Here is a 21,854-nt window from a genome sequence, read left to right on the forward strand (position 1 = left end):
AATATTTGCTGTACCAGTTTCTGATAGTCAAAATTTTATTGCCACCTACTTACAGTACAATCAACAGTTCCATCACATAAATGACTTTTAGATGGCAATAAATGTCACTAACATTAATTTTTTCCGTTGTTAAAAATCCAATTACTTTACATTATTTTAGATGCATTGACATAGCAGGTGTACTCAACTCCATAACAATGCAACTGACAAAAAATGAGAGGGCACGGATCAGTGAATTTTGGAATATTAGTATTAAGAAATGAAACTACAAGATGTAGCTGTTGCTTTGTGTGACATTTTCTTCTTCCACCACATTTCAGTTGCATTACATTAGAATACAGTTACATTATAAACAGAATAGTGGAATTACAGAGTAATATGTAAGACAGAAAAATAATGTTGTAGCTGCAACATATTAGGCAATGAGATCTTATGTTCTCAGAAGGTATAACATGTTTTGAAAAGAAATAAGCTAGAAATAAGGCAGTTAAGGTATTTAGGATGCAAGAAGGACTCAACTCATCCCTCCTTTTTACTGGCTACTGATAGCAGAACTCATCTTTTTAACAAATGTTTAGAATATTGTAATATTTTTATTTGAGAAGATGAGAAGTGGACAGGGCGCCTGAAAATTAGTGGCATCATCCACTATTTTGGTTCCCTAAATTGCAAATTTTTTACTAAGGTAAAAATGAAAACAAATGCTTACAAACAGGATCAAAAATTGTAATAACTCATTTTCTGTTTACTGAGGAGAGACATCCAGCACCCCTTTAATTGGCAAAAATTGAAGTAATTATACAGATAAAAAATGAGTTATTGTAATATTTGATCCTCTATATTGATAAGACATATCATTCTTTCTCCTCATTTAATGGAATACTATATATTACAATATTAAACTTTCCTTTTTTCAAAGTATACTCTTTTTTCGTGTTCAGATAAGTAACTAAATCTATTCTCTTAACTCAGGATTCATTCCAGAAAAAACTTTAAAAACATTAAGGATTTTAAATTTCAAACTATTTTTGAAGGAAACTTTTTTCTAGATTTTACTAAGAAATTTCTCTCAATTTCAATGTTAAAACGAATTAATTTTTAATGTAAAAACTGAAATCCAATTTCCTATTTTGTTACCTAATTTTTAAAAGATTAAGTGGATCAAATGCTATGTACCCAACGACTTTGAACGAAACTAACTAGTTAGCCACCGCCTAAATGATTTTGTTTACAATACAAGCTACATAATTTCTTCATTGATAGTGTCATGGAGACGTACTAAAGGCTTTCTTCCATTTTTTAACGATGGGTGAATTTTTTATAAACTGTCATTGTTTATAAATAATTTTTACCAAGTAATAAGTTGTTGAAAATTGTACTTAGCCATTTAAAATATAAATTAAATTAAATTAGGATTTAGAAACAAGTTTAATAATGTATTACTGATATAGATTATTTACGAGTGTTACTATTTCAGCTGATAAAATAGCTCTTTTATTTAATTTTTAACGAAAATTGTTGCTCAAATGAACATTGTTATTGATATTTTTATATCTAGTAATCTGAGACGTTAATGAAATATGTGGCAACCCTGATGTAACAATCAGTGAAACTGAAGTCGGCCGTGATGGTTGTGTAATTTTGTTGAATGTAAGTATTTTAAAAGTAAAAAGCTACATTATTTACTATTATAAGTAAAATTTGCAATGAACTTGTTAATGTGTATGGTCTGAAAATAAGTGTTTGCATATGTTATTCATTTTATTAATCTATATATCGGTTTTAGGCTAGGGTTGGGATAGTACATCTTAATTCCATTTATTTTGTAATTCCAAAGATTAATTGGAATTAAGATAACTTATACTGTATATTTCCTACATTTTAAAGGTACCTATAATTTTTTATTTCATTATTACTGTAGTAAATTATATTTTGTAAATTTATGTTGTACTACATATGGTTTATCAATATTTATGTTGATAAACAGGATATTGCAGTATGATTCTTTATCGTAATTACGATAATATTGTAGTTTTATTTGATTTTATGATTCGGCATTTAAATTTAATATCAATACTATATTGATAATTCTAATTGGAGTTTAACCATTGATATTTGGTTATGGAATTTTCTAGCTAGACATATTTTTGTATACAGGCTAATATTAAAAAAACAATTTATGAAGTAATATATTTTTCCCACATTATTTAGAAATTCATTAATCTGTAATAATCTCGTTTGATTATGGTTTGATAGTAATGTAATAAAACATTTATATTTATTTGTTTACAATCTGGGGAAATTTGTAGCTGTGGTGAAGGATAATTTTGTATCGCATCTAATCAGATCACAATTATATTTGTTACTTCCAGTGATAGTTACTCCTTGTTAATTATTAGTCTGTTTGTTGAAGTATATTTGAAAATGTGTGCTAACCTTTCTCAGAGGTTTACCGTTATGGGAATTAAAACTGGCTTTAAACAACTTTGTCCCCAAAACAACTTCATGGGTGTTATCGAATCATCTTCAGAATTCCTTGGCCCAACATTACCTCCCTGTACTTATACAAACTAGTTTTTACTGAATTAACTGCAACAGTTTTTTCTCATGGTATGGTATTTAAATGATGTATTTTACAAAGTTATTTGTATTAGGTAAATATTAATTTAAATGCTTTTAAAGCAAATTAATTGCATTTTAGTATTGATTTTGGGTTACCTGTAATTATTACTATAGTTAAGAGTGTACTGTTAGAATAATTGTGATTGGCTATCTAATTCTACTGATTAATTTTTATATACTGAAAGAAATTGTGTTAATATTAGATTCTTGATTAATAGGAAAACTCAGTTGCTTGTTCTTATTGGTAGTTCCTTGGACAACATTCTTTTAAAAAGTTTATACCCATTTTTATTTTACTAATGCATTTTCAGTTAAGTTTACAAGGCTTGCTATTTCTCGTTAATTTCAATTTGCTAGATTAGCCTTTATTTGTTTTCATTGTTGTAAAATAAAATGTGCCAGTTAATATTAATAATAGGTTTAGAGTTTAGAACATGTAATTTTAGGTAGCAGCCTCTAAATTTTCTTCAATTTTTAATAACAAGATCTAAGAAATGTATTAATATATTTATACTTTTTTCTACAATATTTTATATTTCTGCTATGATTATCAAAATTGAGTTATTTTCTGCTGTACCTGGCATTGAACATTTGTAGTTGACGCATTTTTAGAGTACCTCCATTCTCAAAACAACTTTAGCACTGAATCTTTGAGTTTGGAAGCAATGTTCCTACTCCCCATCACATTAGTCATCCCTATTGTGATTTTTTTTTTCAACACTTTTAGGTTTTTAAACATTACATCATTATTTTTGTTCATTATGTCCTGTTTGTTTAATTTTAGCTTGAATATTTTCTTAGATTTTATCATTTCATTGGAAATATATCCTTTTTTTATCAAATATATTGCAAATTTGAATCTTTTTTTTCCTCTCATATTTATATGTTCATTAAATCTTGTTTTAAATGTTTACCCAGTTTGTCCCTATATACATCGTTTTACAATCACATTTTATTAGATATACTCCAGTTTTGTTCTAATTGTCTTTTTCTTTTAAATTATTTTTGGTAAATAAAAAATTCCTTTAGTTTGTGTTTCTTTTCCCATGAATGTAAATTTTGTCCATTTTTGTTTATCCATTAAAGCACTTAATTTTGAACATTTAGAATAGGAAGGACAAAGCAGAAGAGGGCATGATAGTAGCGATTGAGAGTGGGAGGATCTTAACAGCTTTATTTATTGGACAATCCCAACTCAGGAAGAATAAGTGCTAAAGATAGTTTTGAGAATGGAGGTACTCTGAAATGCATCAGCTACAAATGTTAGTGATAACGCTAGGAAATACAGAAAATAACACTCAAATCAATTATATTTAAATTTGTACTAATATTAAAACAATGTTGACACAGGCTATTGTGGGACTTATTATTATTAATTAATGAACAGTAGAGATCATAATATTTTTGTCTTTTAGTTACTTTAAGTACAGATTGAAATTAGTCATAAAGTACAGTATGTTAGAAAATTGTTTATTTGTCAAAACAAATAAGACTGCACAGTACAGCTGGAAGAAAAAACTGTGTGATCTTGGGATGAATATCAAATAAATAACCTAATACAATACTGTATAATAATATTCATTTAAAGCTATAGAACTTCAGCTCAGCTGCAGGTTATATTATTACTGTATATTGAAATTGCCGATGAGAAAAAAATTTATATTGTCTACTTGTTTTGTACGGAATTTCTTCTAAGGTTATAATGAAATAAAAAGTTCCATTCGGTATTTATTCTTGACCCTCAGTAGTTTAATTTTAGGCAACTTAATATTTTCATAATTTTTTTGTTCTCTGGCATAGCTTAGCTATTTACTTTTTCATCGGTTTTAATTACTTCAGTTACATTGCGCTCCATCTCATCAGTTATGTTTTCACTTATCTTTTTATTATGATTGCATTTTGTAAACATAAATGAATAAAGTAACAGTATAATAGCAGTTATGTCAATTATCAGGTTTTTGTGCATCATAAATATATTTTATTGCCATTGTCATACTTGTAAAAACACTTTGTATAGGAATCAGAATGTATAAATGTTTCTGGTATGTACAAGTAAATTTATTTTGATGACACTGTAGTGATTTGCCAACTTTTTCTATTAAAATTTGAAGATGATTTTATACATAATTTTATCCAGATAACTCCATTATTGGACAAAGCTTAAACAGAGAGAATCAGAATTTTACAGCATCTTTTTTCATATATTTTAAATCTGATTAAATCAGGTTCTGTAAGATACCCCTATGGATTCCTGCTTGTGTAATTAAAGAAAAAAATACTAAATTTTATTTTAGCATTCCCTTTACAATATCGATTGAAATGTTTTTCAGATTTTGATTACTTATTAGAAGATTTTACTGTAACTAATTTTTATAAATGGTTTGCGCGCACACAACAAAAATTAGCTTGCCTATTACATGATTGAAACTTAATGTCTGCTTTTTCTTACCTTGTAGTGTTTTACAGTAGTGGGCTGTCCCTCCTAGTGACAAATTTTGCATTTACTTAGAATGCAATTTAAAAAAATAATTTTTTTTAATTTTTGTTTTATGTATTTATTTAGTGTATTTCAACCAAAAAAATTCAAGAGATGAAAAAAAAAAGAAATTGTGTATTATAGCAACTGCATATAATACAACAAACTGTGAAATTACAAATGGGGCTGGTTTTGTGATTGTAAATTAACATTTCTGGAGGTCAAAATTAATGCAAAAATATTTTTTTTTGATTGAGGAGTTCCCCTTTAGGTATCAATTAAATATGGTACCTAGAGGAGCTCTGGAAAACTTTGTGTCAGCATCATATGCACTTGCATGTGTGTGTACAATAATGAATAGTTAAGGGTTGCAGCTAAGTATATTAAACTTATTACTTATGTTTTTCTTCCACTCTAAATACTTTTGTAGAAATTTATTTTCAGTGAAAATTGTTTTATTTAACTTTTTTTCATTAATTCTAATAGTACTTTCTCAGAGATTTCAGTCTTTTCAAAAGAGATTTTTTAAAAATATAAGCTAAACCATTAAAATTAGATAATTTTTACCATCTTAGCCATCAGAGGTATACTTGTAAATTTTCCAATACTGAAATGTTTGATTTTGTATTGTAGCAGACCGCAAGAATATGGTCTACAGCCACAGGCGGCTTACTGAATATTATGAAAAATACACATTCATTTTGATATTTTCATTTTTAAGGAGCAAAACTTTTTTTTACATATTAAATGTTTTAACTTTTTTCATGAATTAGATTTTTAGCACCTTATTTTCTTATTGCATTGCTGTTTTCTTAAGGATATCAAAAAGCAGGGATTATTTTCATGTAGTCCAAATTTTAATATCCTCAAAATCATTTATACACAAACGTTTGAACAACTTAAACATTGAAACATCAGAGTACAATCACCAAACGGATTGGAATCCTCCGAAGTGTTTGATGTTGCTTGTCTCATTTGGTATGATTGCACTCCAATGTTTGCATTTGAGCCCTTTCCATTTTACGTATGGAGTCATATTTTTACCGTGGTTCTGGACCCAGATTTGTTCGGGTAGGTCTGCTGAACTGCAGAAGGGTGGTTTTTGACAAAATGCCTGTAGCAGATTTTTAAGTATACTTTATAATACCCTCTTGACAACTTCTCATTATCTCAGGTTTGCCAAAGCCTACAGTTTTATCAAGAACTATAACAATGTATACTTATGTTGAAAAACATTTAGGCCAAACTTGTTAAAATAAATTTTATGTGAAAGGACAGTTTTTCTTTCAAAAAACAGTATTGCAATATGGTTGCAGCTCAAGTGAGAACCCCTGTTAGCCGTTAAAATATAAACTATGATGCCAATTCATTTTTATTTTATTTTTTAAATCTCTTCTAAAAGCAAAAAAATTGTGATTGTATGTAATGAAGCTATCAAAAATAGTTGTAAGTGAAAGAAAATTAATCGTAATTAAATCACTTATTTAAGAAATAAATGAAGAATGTTTGTAATCCTAATTCTAAATTTGTTTGCATTTAACTTCAGCTTGATTGACAGTATCTGTTTGAACATGAGACTAAATAATTGAAGATAATTAACATTTTATGTATTTAATGAAGATTCTGTAAATGTTCTTAAATAAAAAATGCTATTGATAAGAAGCAATTTTCTCCCACATATGTATGTGGTTTTAAGGTTGTGTTATTTCTAGCCACTTTTACAAAAATTATTGATAAGAAGGCTGCATTTTATTAATGGTAGAATGTTAATTCTTTTGGTCATCTTCAGTATGAAAGTTAACATGAAGATATTTGTCTTGTTTCTTTATCACAAGCCTTACAACAAGGTCGATGCAATGGTTCATCTATGTCTTGTTAATTAATTTTTAGTTTCTAACATGCTTCTTGCCTCATTAAAATGGCATCATACTTTACTTGTTTGTTTGCTTTATGAACTATTTCATTAGATATAAACTAGCATTCAGAATTAAGTAGTATTTTAAGTGAATGTCATTGAAATTGACAGCTATTTAAAAATCTCTTTAAATATTTGTTTTCTGTCAGGATCTCTTAGATGTTTATTTATTATTTTAAATATTATCTGTAGAGGATCATATATAGTTCATTTTTCTTTAAAGATAATCATTCACATTTTTATAAAAAAAATTTACAAAATGTATAGAAACAGAATTTTTTTTTTTATAAAAATATTGTATCCTAGAGGTATTGTTTCACTGTATTTTTTGGTTGTGTTTGCCTAATTAGTTTGTGCATGTGTTCTTACATGTTGTAAATTTATTTTTAAATATAAGTAACGCTGTGTTTTATATTTTAATGGATTTTTTGCTTTGTTTCAGATGTGCAGTATAAAACGGTGTGATACTGTATTTAAAAGGTTGCCTTGATAATATTTATTGAAATTATTCAAGTAATAACAATAATAAATAATAAAATAATATTGCTATAATAAATAATTACAATAATCGTATATTTAAGTAACGAATTAATCTGTGCACGTGACTAGAATGGAACCAAATTCAAGGAAAAATGACGATTGCTACTTTTATTATTATTCCACTTGTTTGAAGGTATAATTTTTTTAATAATTCATCTTTTTAGCCTGAACTGACATGTTTTGATATTTATTTGATGAGAAAATGTTACATTTTTTCAAGGTATTAAAATTAGTTTATTTTTCTGTCTATTAAAGCAATTTGTAAAAAAATTATCAATTAAAATTGGTTAAAAGGAAAAAATCCTTCAACTTTTATTCCTAGACATTATGAGGTATCTCAAGTTCAAAATTATGAAAGTGTATGGTGTAAATTATAAACTTGAATCATGTAAAATCTATTTTGTTTCATATTTAAGAAATTTTTTAATAAGATTAAAATCTGCTGGAAGAGAAATTCAATATTAAGAGTAAACGGAATTTAACTGTAGTAATGGAATTTCAGAAAAAAAGGTTAATGAGGAGTTAAATTTTAAGATAGAACACTGTATACATGATGTACCGAAGTTTATTATTTGTTTGGTAAAAATAAAAAAAAAATGGAGTAAGAAAGGTGTAAAAAAAAACCAGTCAAGACAGGTGAGCTTTTGTGCAGTTAAAGATGACATCTGCTAGCTCAAAATTGTTTTTGGAATTGAGAGATTTAAAAAAAATTCTGTATAAAAAAACTTTTGTATTGTAGGAGAATATTAAAAAATCCTGCTGGATTGGTGGAGAATTAAATGAAGAACTTTTTAAGATAAGTTTGAAAATAAATTTTAATCGCTTTTATTTTGAATTTTGTTTGTTAAAAATAATACCTTGGAAAAAATTAAAGGCTTGACAAGATTTAAAAAAATATTTCTCATTTAATTTTTCAGGTTTATTTTTACAGTCTTAACTTTTGATTAATTTTATTTTTCTGTAGGTGAAATATCGCTATTGAAATAGTGTTCAGTCCTTTTCACAATTGACATAGTTTTAAAGGTTACTACTACCTTTAAAAATAATTTAAAGTTTTTATAACTATTATTTCAGCCAATTGGCTTTAAAAACTATCATTTATGCAAGTATTATTGATGTAGAAATAGCTTTTCTTCAGGATGAAGATAGACTTGATCTCAGGGATAATTTATTTTTTCAAAAAGTAAATTTTAGTTGAAATATTCATACTTTTTTATATCTGGGCTAGGCAATTGGAAAGATATATTTACAGGTTTAATAAATCAATTTACATATTTTCTTTAGGTATGGAAATAAAATACTAAGGTTAAAAACAATTTTCAACTTTTAATTCCTGGTGTGAATTAGATTTTAAACTCTGGATATCCTTTATGTAGATATTTTACAACATCTCATGATAGTCTTTCTTGTAACTGAAGCAATTATAAACCATCTTAGGTACAAGTGGCACCAATCAGCTTTGCTTTTTCTGATAGTAATGATGGTTTTAATACAGCAAATGTTTGTTATACAGTGGTGAACAGAGTAAAAGTGTCGCTTGTGATGCTGAATATTATCTGCATTTCACTGGAGCCTGTTTATGTTCTGTGCAACAGTGTATTTGGCTCAGTAACTTACCCAGCAGAAAACCACTGCAATTTTTAGGAATAACTTTGTCTAGGAATAACTCTGGTAATCGAACCCAATGTAGTAAGAAACCAAACATTTGTTTGGTAGGAAAACCTTTTTAACCTATTTTCCATAAGTTTTAATTCATATTGCAGTGTTTATATAAGAAAAAGAGGAATAAATGATACTAGTTAATTTTAAGAAGAAAGAATTAGTATTATACAGAGCCTTAGTCTTTGATACGAAACAACCACATTCACTGTAAGCTTCTTTCTGTACTCTGATGTATATTGGTGAAGCAAGTATTCAGAACAAAAGTTTCAAATCAGTTTTAGAATTTCAGGTTCAGTTCTGGAAAAGTATTCTTTCAAGCTTGCCAGACACATCTTTTTGAATTTTTATATTCATGTCTATTCATATTATTTGCTATACCTACTAACTAATAAGTTTGTCTGTTAAGATTTTTTTTAAACCATAGAAAAAGGTCGATTCTGAAAAAGTGGTTTATAATCAGGAATTCAACGTAAACTGAAAAGATACAATTTCTTATATCTTTAAAACTTTGTTTAAATAGATCTCCAGTACTGTTATATTAAAAATCTGTTTTATACTAGTGATCTGTGTTAAGATAATTTAGCCAGAATAACTTTGTTGTGCCACTATTTCATTTCATTACTTTCAGATTTCTGTTAATTCTAATACTAATTCTGTTAATGTCTTTAGAGCTATAATATGAAAACTATGCCAGACAATTGAACAAACAATAAATCTGTGTGTCAGTACCTAAAAGTTGAATGGAGGGGAAATTACGCAGTAATCTTCGGTCTTACAGTAGATCAGAAAGGATTAACTGTCAAGAAGAATTTGGCAGTTGTTACAATACTTTTATTGTGTTCCAATGGAACTTTTTTTCAGTGTAAGATAATTTGCTTTATGTAGTGTGATGTAACTAAAATAGAAAATCTAAAAGTTAATGTTATTATTTCAGGGAGATAATTGCTTATTTCGTCATGAAGAGAATGCTTTAGGATGTGAAGTGGTATGCCAATACTGGAAGGAAGGAAAGTGTTTGAATGAAAGGTGCAATTTTAGACATATGGAATTAAAAGTAAGTTGAATTTTTATGGATTGTAATTTTGTAATATCTATATATATTAGCATTTCCTAAAATCGCAGTGTTCTTTTCTTTTTCTGTGTTTCAGTTCTAAAGTTTTTGTTGCCTCAACTGTGAGCCTCCTTTTTATATGCTGTAATCACATGTTCTCCTCTTTAATCAATCATCTTTGAGTTCCAACAATACACAACTCATCCATTCCAGTTTTTGTCTTCATGTTGTGCTTGTGATGTATTTTTGTTATTGCTTTTCCTGTCTCCCAATCTTATAAAATCTTTCCATATCTTAATGATCTCATCATGAATATCCCATCTGTCTCCTCACTATCATTCTTGACATCCTCTTCTCTGGCACAGAATCATTTATTTTGCACGTGATGTTCCTGACAAGTCTTCTTTTCTTAATATTATGTTTAATGTTTTGATAGTCTCCTGGTCCTCTAATTAGTTAGCAGTCAAATTGTCTGATTGTTTTATTAATCTGTAAATTGTTTGTTTATTAGCAAAATAAGATTATTTCCAGCATTTATTCTTTTCTTTTGCTGTACTATTTCACGTAAGTTAAATGTTCTTTGCTGTTCAAGTAGTTAATTATCCCATTAAAAGACTAAACTGTAAAATCTTCTTCTCTCCTCTGATACTGACACAATCACATTGTCTTTTCATTTACTTTAAGACCATTTTTTTCCAGAGCTTGAATGTTGATCTTTCTTATGTTACAATAATGTCTTATCAATTGCAATAACTTTTATCTTTGTTATTATAAAGTAATTGTAGATATATCAGATCTGGCTTCATTTATTGAACATTATGCCTCTCGAGTTTACTTACTGCGCAGGGCCAGTTTAAATTTAACTGCTTACAATCCATGTCCCTATATTAACCGTATTGATTCCTTATAACAGACCTATCAATTTTTAATTCGGCTTTGGTAGGTTCCATCATCATCATCATCACCATCATCACCGTAACCAATCTGATGAATATATTTGTTGTAAATACAACACAGTTATTAAAACAAAAGATTACAGTGCTGTGATTTTTCATGTAACAAATAACCAAATCATTCGTGAACTTTCATTCAAATTATTCGTGGTGTGAACAACTGTTGATTCTGTTTCACTGACTGCTGCTTTACAGTTCTGAATTGATTGAAGAACAAATATGTTTATATTGCCGGGATGCACTTTTATACATGTACCAAAGTGATTTTTCTTGAAATATCCCTTTAACATAATTTTGCAAGTATTTAAAAAAATGAATAGCAGAAATTTATATATAAATTCATTAATTCAAGATACTAGAGTGTAATTAAAATTTGTGTTTGTTGTATATAATTGTTTATTTAAGAATCTATTTGTGTTTATTCTGTTTTTACTAGTCGTTAAACTGCTTTATAATATGCACTTTTCTGAATGTTGATGAATTTCATGTAATACTTAAAGATGAAGTGTATTTTTGGCATACAGGATTTGAAATTATTCATGAATTATTTTTTGTTTTTCCAGAAAAACAGAAAAGTTATACCTTGTTATTGGGAGACACAACCCGGTGGCTGTCGAAAACCTCATTGTCCATTCAGACATATGAATCAGAAGGAGAAACCTCCAGATAAATCAAAAGATGGTAATTTAGAAATAATGTTAAATTATAGTTTGTTTTGTTTTAGAGATCAGGTTGCATTTATTTTTCTAATTTATACAAGTATGTATGTATAAACTAGAAAAAGTCTTTCAGTATGAGATTTTTGTTATGCCCACCTGCAAAAGTAAAGAATGCTCATTGTGCCTGATATAGTTGACCTCCATTTCAATATCAGTTTGTTTGCTGTTGAGTTAGCGTAATGTGAGCCAAACTTCATGATTATATGCACATAATTCTGTTTGCTTGAAAGTTGATTAAGGTATTTTTAGTACAAAGCAGTTTTAAAATCCTTTAAAGGCTGCAGAATAATTTGTAAAAGTCATACGTATAGGCTGAAGATAAGTATCTAATTTCATTTTTATTTGTTAAGATGTTTTGTATTGTATGTTAGATTTCTTTTAATGCTATTATACTATTTAATCATGATTTATCTGGTTTTAAATCTTTGTATAAGATTTGTTCTGAAAATATATAATTTAATATTTGATTGTGCCTGAACAGAGGTCTCATAATTCAAGAGTTCAAAACCATTTTTTCTTTAATAAAACATCAACTTTTACTTTTTTGTCATTGCAGTTTTTACCCTCTCTTGTTACATTGTTCATAATTTTAATTCTTTTTAGTGCTTTAGTGCTATACTGGATTTATCAGAATTCTGTTCTAAATATAACCATGTCCTCATATGTGTGCATTGATAGTACGTTCAAAAGTAACAATGTCCTTATAAATGGATGTCAAGAAATAATAAAATCTGTATTATTTTATATTGAACAATTAAGAAAGAAAAAGTTGCAAATATTTGTTTTTTGAATCCATGTTAATTTTTTCAGTAATTGCAGTATGCCCAGCTGTGTTTTTTTATTAAATCATAGTAGACATTAGTGTCTTTTTTTTTGTGCGACAAAAAGAAAGTCTTTGGAAACAAGAAACTTACGTTTCCAAATGTTGAAAATATAGAAATTGTTTTTTCAGTATTAAAGCTTGGGAATATTAGGACATTGAAGAACAAAAAGCAGGAGGGTAAAGAAATATGGGATTTTCCTTGTGCACCATAAAAGCTATCCTGAATATATATGCTAATTCAAAAAAAAAAACTTCAGAGTAGATTAATACCACAGAAAAATTTTATTTAAATTATTATTTTTAATTTTGACAATAATGTTATTATAGGATAACATGTATAAACAATAGAAATTGCCAAAATTGCGTTATTGGAGCAAAACATGTATTTCACTATGGACTTGAAAGTTTGGTTTATTATAATAATTCAAATTTTTATATAATCAGAATTTAACTTTGTGTATGATTTTTCAAGTACAAGTAAAAAGTGTTGATTCAAAAGAAAGTTAAAAGTAGTGTTAATGGAAAAAAAATATGTGATCAAAAAATTTGATAGAATTTTAAGTTTGCTATAAAAAAAAAAAAAAAATAGATATTTTTTTTGCATAGCCTTGTAAAAACTAGTATTTTTTGGTAGACTTGCTTTTTTTTTTTCTTTTTTCTTGTAAATGGCAGTTGTACACTGTCTGTTTTTGGCAAAAGTTGTAAAAATATGTCTGCCACTTTAAAGCATTACTAAAGGTTTTTCTTAAATTACATATTAAAAAAATATAATTGTTTTTCCAAATTATGTAATAAATATATAATTTCTTTCCAAACATATTGTGCTGTCATTACATTTACCTTTTTTATATGATAAATTCTTTGGCTTTAATCAATGTGTGATTTAGAATAATGAAATTGGAATACTTTAAGAAACCTGTCGTAGTGAATCTCCCAAGTTAATGGAGAATGTGATATAAGATGCACTAACAAAGAAGTCTTAAGATTACTTCTCAAAAGCAGCTCCATGTAGCTTAAATGATCACTTCATGGTTCATTTTTTCTCAAAAATGCTTTCACAGGATCAGGAAGGTGATTGGGAAGAATTCAGCATGTGCTCTGGAACCTCTGATACATTGAACATATGTGGCTTGGCTACTCCGTGTGAGGCTGGATAATTTCCCCTTTTGGGGAAGATCTGAATATGTGACCAGTTGGTGAGAATTTAATATAGGGTGGTGGCTTTTTTTATGATTTGGGGTGGTGGTTTTTTTTTTTTTGTGTACATTGTATCGTCATCACTTCTGATTATTACGTTCTTCTGAATTGGCTAAACAATTTGCTGTATCGTGGATGGTTTCAGTATATCTCTGTTAAAAATATAACTATTTTTTTTTATTTAATTTTTTTCTGTTTTCCTCACAATGTTTTAAAAGTTCCTGCACATTATGCATTTTAAATATGGTATTATTTAATATAATTTTATGATCTGTACTGTGTACACGTAAGTAAAACTGTTTCATTAATCTAGCACGCATACCAGCCTCACGGTACAAGCTCAGCTTTCACTTCAGCTTTATATACAATTATTTTGACAAGAGACAATGCGAGAGGTCAACAAAGAGAGTGTTATCAGCAGTCAAGTAAAATAAATTAGATATAAGGGTACTTCAGTATTCTTGTAACCACCATCACCTCGTTCGTACTAAATTCTTGCCAACTGGTCACTTGTTCGGATCTTCCACATTCAGCCTTGCACAGAGTAGCCGAGAGCTGCATACGCTCCATATATCAGAGGTTTCAAAGTTAACATTGGATTGTTAATCGGTTGCAAAATTTTTTATGAATATATAATTTTTCTCTGGAATAGGTTGTTTGCTTTACTTTTTCATCCAACATATGAGATTTGTCAAACAGTTGCCAATTTTTTTTAATTTTATATATTTTTTTGTCATCTAAACTGACTTTGACATTTTGCTGAGGTAATGTACTGACCCCTAAAAGATAATCATTCCTGGTAAAAGTGTGATACATCATTTTTGACAACATCTGTGTGTGTCTTTAATACCAATCATAATTCTTTGATAGAGGGTTTTAATTTAGGAAAGAAATAAAAGCCTGAAACAGTAAGATGAACAGGGTAGCTAAGGAAAGCATAGTTGTAGTGATTTTAGTCAAAAAGTCATGAAGTAACAATGTGTGAGCTGAAACAAATTTTATGGGTCAAGCTTTGAAGCAATCCATTTCTACTTTTTTCATAAGAATATTAACTAACACTATTCGGCTTTTTTCTGAGATAAGTGAAACACATGATTTCTAACATATCTGATGTGAATTTTGAGGTCATCCTAAATGCAGGTCATCTGTTGAATCTATAGAAATTGTCTTTGAAATTATATAAAAACTGTTCAAGTAGTAAGATTTGTTTTATAGTTCTTGGATGGATGACAAACTACAGATTTTTACAACAAAGTAATTTTGAAACAAAAAATTGGGATTACATGTGCTGTGCAGCTGTTGTCTATTAAAATCTGTTGTTCTACCACATTAAAAGAATTAATTTAAAATACTATCTTTTATAAAATAATATTGGATTTTGTGATTCTTTTTTTTTTTTTAACTACAGGTAATGCCGTAAGTGGTGGAAACATGGTGATGCCAGGTGGTGTGTTAAATATAGCTGGTAACCCAGGAGGTGGTAGAAGCCCAAATTCGGATGTAATACCAGGACCGACAGTTGTACGCACAGATTTAAATTACGCTAATCCATCAGTCGACCCGATCGTAGTGAAATTCGAAGAAGGTATGCGACTTTTTTGATGATTGAACTACAATTACAGCTTCTTGTTCTTCTTATCACATCCACAATTTCCTCGTCCTCCTCATTATCCTTTTCCATATCCATAGTATTTGTAATTTAATTTTCTAGCAATATATATATTTACATATATATTGAAATTTGTTTACAATTATTTCTTATCCGATTACTATTAATTGAATTAATTTATAAAAAAAAAGAAAAAAAACATTCTCGGTTGTTGATTTATTTAATATTATTTTTACTTATCTCTGTTAATTATAAATAACAGTTACTCTTCCAACAGTGTGTGAACATTAATAATTTATTGTAGCGTGTAATTAAAGCATAAAGCTATTATAAATAATATATATATATAATTTTGATGCATTAAACATAATAATAAAAAAAATATATATTTATATGTACCGTATAGAAAGACTATAAAATGTGCATAGAATTGTGCAACATCGGTTATTATGACGTAAATGTTAAATAAATAAATAAATATATATATATATATATATATTTATTATTAATTCTATAAACATTATATTTTCTTTCCTCCATGTAAACTATTATTATTATCAAGATGTAACAAGATGGTGTAAAAGTTAGTTGGTTTCTGTATGATGAACATTATTAATATTATAAATACCTATAATATTTAGTGAAATAATGAAGATTAATGTTTATAATTTTTTCCTTTTTATTTTGATTTGATTTGTTTTGCGTATATATATTTATATATATATATGTGTGTATTCTCATGTGAGGCTTTGTGAATAATTTAAGAAAAAATGATAAAAAATATAATATGTATCATAAAAAGATTATAGAGTTTTATGTTTAAGTATGTATTTATATTTATAATTATAAGGTGATGTCAATTAAGATTTATTTATTTATGTAAAATGTAATTATTATATTCAGTTTATTATATTTATTAATCAAATTTGATATAATCATTAATTTATTATTAAATGAATGAAGAGTTTTTATTTGTTTTATTTTATTATATATATTATATTTTTATTATATATATATTTTTTTATTTTTATTAAATAATTTCATTGAAATTTTATTTTTTCTGGACATGATTATTGTTTGTAATTGATTAGTCCTCAGTTTGAGGACACTTTGAAATTGACTTAACATAAAAATGTTATTTTATCTCATATATTTTACCAATAAAATATTACAATCCGTGTCTAGTGTAGTTCCAGTGTGGCAGGAAATATGTTGTAAATTATATCTGATTACGTTTACAACATTTAGTTTTTGTGTTTGCTCAAGATTTCTTAAAAGTGTTCTTATAACATTTTTATGATTTTGTCTAAAAAAAAAGAAAAGGAGTTTAATTTTGTTATCTTTAGCATTGTATTTGTGAATCTCATTTTTTCAGAATATTAATCAAATGACTATTACAAATTTTCCATGCAAGTACTATTTTTTTTGTACATGTACAGGGAAAATATATTTGAATTTAATTTTAGAGAATTTATGTAATTTGTCATTAATTTTTCTTTATATTGGGTCTACCATATATTATTCATTTGTTTTTACATGATAGTTGGAGAGAAATAACTGTTAAATAAAGTGCATTTATTTTCATTAAAACTGCAAATGCACAGCATATGAGAAAAGGATTGAAGAATTTGCTTCTGCACAATCACTAATTGTAGTCTAAGATCCGGCAGGTGATTTCTGCAGGTATTTGTTTTTTTAATGAAACTATTTAAATTAATGATTAATGATAATTTATATATTATTGTCGAGTTGCATAGCAAAAATGAGCCGCAATTACCTTTAAATATATTGTAATTAATCTATTTTAACAAATTGCAACTATATTTTTCTTTAATGAATTCATTTAATGAATCATTTGAAAGAAAATGATGTGAAGAATGTAAAAAAAAAAATCGTTACCAGCTCTGTCAACTGCAATCTCCAAGTTACCAGTTGTAAACAGGTATGTTATTGTTAATTATTTACCCTCATTATGTTATTCTAACATGTTATATACTAAATTGAAGTTAATTTTTTCTGTACATGATAACACATGGTTGCATGTAAACAAATGGCTGCAAACAGAGGTTGCCATTATATGAACTAATTACTTTTTTTGGATCATTGTGAAGGAATGCACACACTGCTGCTTCATGTTGTAAACATTGTATTTAAAATCACGTTTTTGATGAAACATAATATTAAGTTTACACTTTTGAAAAGATTCATCGTTAAATACAATTAATTTTTCACTAGTGTGTCCCAAAAAACACTTTTCTTCATTTTCAAAAATAAATAATAAAATCAACAAAAAAGATAAGTCTAAAATTGTCAATATCTTTATTAAAAAAATAAAATAAACATACTATACGTATAATAGTCGTGTTGCGTTCTTGTTTACAACATGAAGTAGCATGCACATTCCTTCTCTCTCATTTACCCTCATCCAGACTGAAAGTAATTAGTTCAAATAATGGCAACCACTACTTGCGGCCATTTTTTCTTTTATAGGCAACAGTGGTTTATTGTTACAGAAAAAATTAAACTTCAGTTTGTATATAATTTTTTGAAAAACTATGAGCATAAATAATTAACAATAACGTATATGTTTACACCTGGAAACTTAGAGGTTGTGGCTGACTTGAGAGCTGGAAACCATTTTTTTTTTTTTTTTTTACATTCTTCACATAATTAATAATCATTTGAAAGAAAATGCTTAAAAAAATATAGTTGTTCGTTAAATTAGTTACAATATATTTAATTAAAGGTAATTGCGATTAATTTTTGGCAGGCAACCCGGCAGTAATGTATTAAATTATCATTAATCATTCATTTAAATCGCGTTTCATTTAAAAAACATATACCTGCAGAAATCAGCTGCCAGATCTTGTACTATAAATCAATTTTGTTTCCATAAGGTGTCCTGCTCTGAATTTAAGGGGGAGAGATTGTAAACTGGTAATATTAACATTTGTATTTGAAGTAGTTTTACAAAAACATTTCTGTGGGAATTTCCAGTCCTGTAAGATAGAGGTTTTTCACACTCTAGAACTTCAACGGTACAGTCAGATTGCTGTTTATAATGTTGGAGTTGTAACTCCCAATTATGAAAGTTTTATTCTACAACAATTTTCCCAATTATGAAACCATTATAAATCAATTTATGTATCATGTATGCAATTTGTTTTTAGGTATAAAATTTGAATTAGTAGGAATTTTTTTTATAATATAATCAAATAGTAATAGTAAGTTTGTGGAGATTTCAGTGTTTTGTTTTTACTTTTATTAGTTTGTTGATGTTTTTTTATTGATATCTTTCTTTGATCCAATGTTTATGTTATGTATTTTTTAAGGTATTTTTAGAATAGTAGTATTATATATTTGTAGTTTTGGTTCATTTTTTCTATACATATTTAATTAAATAGTACATTTTATTTTATTTTTTATAGGTGTTATTGAAACATGCTAATGAGAGTAAGATTAAATAATTTAATATCTTTAGTGAGGAAATAACTTTTTTCTTTTTTTTTTTTAAGCATATATGAATGAAAATGTAAATATAAATATGTAATGATTCAGCTGCTTATATTAATCAGGTTTAAAATATGGTTTATTTCATTTAACATTTAATGAAATTTGTATACCAATGGTATATTTATACCGAAGAATTTATATTAAAAAAAAAAAACAAAAAAACCAAAAAATGTAATATATTACTATTGGAACAAAAAATAATTCTTAGCATAAAAATAGATCCATTAAATACTGCTAATATGTATATATGTTTTGTAAAATACATTTAATATGATCTCATTCTTCTTTTTTAAAATTGATTTGACTATTGTCTAAAACGTTAATCAGAATTATATCTTAGGTATTAGGTATTTCTAAAATATATTTGAATGCCATTTACTGGGGCTGGATGTATTTATTTAATTTTTTTTAATTTTAGTTTTCTATTAGACTGTAATTTTCAAACCTACTGTCTGGTAATTTCAAAAAAAATTCTTTACATTTATTATTTGTATTATTTTATCCTCATGTTTATCTATATTTCTTAAAATATCAGAAGAAATATGATACTAAACAGAATACATACAGTCCGTAATGAATGAATGAATGTGTTCTTCAGATTGAGATTGATGAAACATTAAATGTATAAAAAAGTTAAATGCATTCAAAACTGTAAAAGTAATTGAGTATGTAGCGCTAAATTTAACAATATTTTTCACAAAACTAATTTTCACGATTCACTTAGGTGTATCCCATAAATAGTTAAGTTGTGTCTGTCCTGTCTTCTATTATTTTAAAACGTCATGAAGTTCATTGTCTTAATTTAAACAACAATTTTCATGTTATTTTTATTTAATACTGTCAGACTAAATTTTATTCAATAACGTTATGTGTATTTATTGACTTTCATGAACATTTATTTTAATTACATTTAATGTATTCCTGGTACACTATTTTAAAAGAGTTGACAACTGATATTTTTCTTTTTTCTGAATATTGTTAGTCTATTAAAATAGGATTGGCTCTTTAACAGATTTTTAATCAACTAATAATAATCTCTATAATTCTATAATTCTCTTTAATTAATAATATATTATTCTGATTATAACTCATGTATGTAAAAGAAAAATGTTTTATGATACTCAAATTTTTATGGTCTTAGGAAAGATCATAAAATTATTGAAATTTATTAGCCAATAATTTCTTGTAGTTGGAACATGTATAAATTTTTTTAACGTAATATGTTGACATTAAAGCATAAGAATAAAAGATGTCATCACTTCTCTCTAATCTTGTGTGAATGTGAAATAAAATAAGCGATATAACAGTTTAAAATGTCTTTAATACATTGTACTAACTAAAATTAAATTGTCCTGTTGATAAAATGGTAATCAGATTCTTTTTATATTTTAGTTTATTTTATTACCAATATTTTTCTAATTTATTATAATGTAGTTTTTCATATCAGTATTGTTAACAATTTCTTATAGTTTAAAATTATATATTTATCATTTTTAAAAATGAAATTCTGTGCTAAAAACTTTTATTTAGTAACCCAAGTGCTGAAATATGTTTGCTTGGTTGAAAATGATTTGATGCATGTCGCTGTGTTTATATAAGTTTACAGGCTACGTATGAAAATAAAATTTTGGTTTGATTTCATTTGGACATGTTTTTATATAGATATCTTGTGAATGTATGTAGATTATTTTTTTGGATTCTCTTTTATTCATATTTATATAAAAACTTTTGAAACTTATGAATTACTTATGGAATAGTTATGTATAAAGTAATTATTTACAATTGAATGATCATAAAAGGAATTAGAACCCATCAAGATAAACAAATAAATAAAGAAAATGATGTTTATCATGTGGGAAAAATGTATTTTATACATAATGTTTGCATATATAATAAATAGATTAAACTGGTTTTTTTCTGTAGAAACCCAGTTTTGAAATATAAACTGATTATTTTTAGGTCTAGGTTTATAATCTACAGATTGGTTTATTAAAATAGATTTAGAAAAAATATATTTTCTGTATTTCACATTAGATTGTTTACAACTGTAATAACTAATTGCATTAAATGATTATATTTTATAATATTATTTCAAAAAAATAATATTGTACTTTACGGCACTAAATAACATATGTAACAGATTTTTGCGCACTTTTAAAAAAAAATTATATCTTAGTCTAAATTTTTCTTTTTCTAGTTAGTAATTTTTTTTTACATGTAGTAGTTATTCTTGGATGATGATGAGATATTTAGAAAATTGGTTCAGTAATAGAAATATTGAAAATTTTGATGTTCAGTTGATATATTTGTGTTAACTAGCATCTCCAATTTCTAAACTTCAAAGTTGGGGATCAATAAACTGGTTTTAAAAGTAAACTGTTTAAAAGTAAAAATTTAACAAATAATAAGATGTCCAACTGGATTAACATTCCAAACGCTAGTGCAAAATATAAGAACATGATAAAAATGAATGAAGACTCGTTATAAAAAAAATGGCTTCAGTAGACTTATGGCATTATAAATTATACTCAATAAAATCTGATTGCAGCCTACAAATCAAAATATCTAGTTTTAAACAAAACACCAGATATTAAACAAAACAGATGGAAAAAATATAATAACTATACAACCACAATATCCGTTCAGTTTGAGCCATCAGTTGTACATATTATGTTTTATTAATTTATTTTCAAATTCTCTTCCATTGCATACATATTCAAATCAAAATACGGCATACAAATTACATAGATATCTCCATATAATTGAATCTATTT

The 21,854-nt window shown here is 26.7% G+C and overlaps 1 protein-coding gene across 1 annotated transcript in view; it reads left to right on the forward strand.

Moving 5' to 3' along the window:
* Positions 1-1,577: 1,577 nt before the first annotated feature.
* LOC142332086 (uncharacterized) overlaps positions 1,578-21,854 on the forward strand; it is a 42,930-nt gene continuing 22,653 nt past the window's right edge. Inside the window, exons 1-5 of the mRNA XM_075378291.1 lie at positions 1,578-1,650; positions 7,456-7,686; positions 10,150-10,269; positions 11,783-11,900; positions 15,367-15,543. Coding sequence (XP_075234406.1) covers positions 7,624-7,686; positions 10,150-10,269; positions 11,783-11,900; positions 15,367-15,543 — 478 coding nt within the window. The 5' untranslated portion in view covers positions 1,578-1,650; positions 7,456-7,623. The remainder of the gene's footprint in view (positions 1,651-7,455; positions 7,687-10,149; positions 10,270-11,782; positions 11,901-15,366; positions 15,544-21,854) is intronic.

The sequence above is a fragment of the Lycorma delicatula genome, chromosome 11, assembly GCF_047948215.1.
Source record: "Lycorma delicatula isolate Av1 chromosome 11, ASM4794821v1, whole genome shotgun sequence".
Taxonomy (NCBI): Eukaryota; Metazoa; Arthropoda; class Insecta; order Hemiptera; family Fulgoridae; genus Lycorma; species Lycorma delicatula.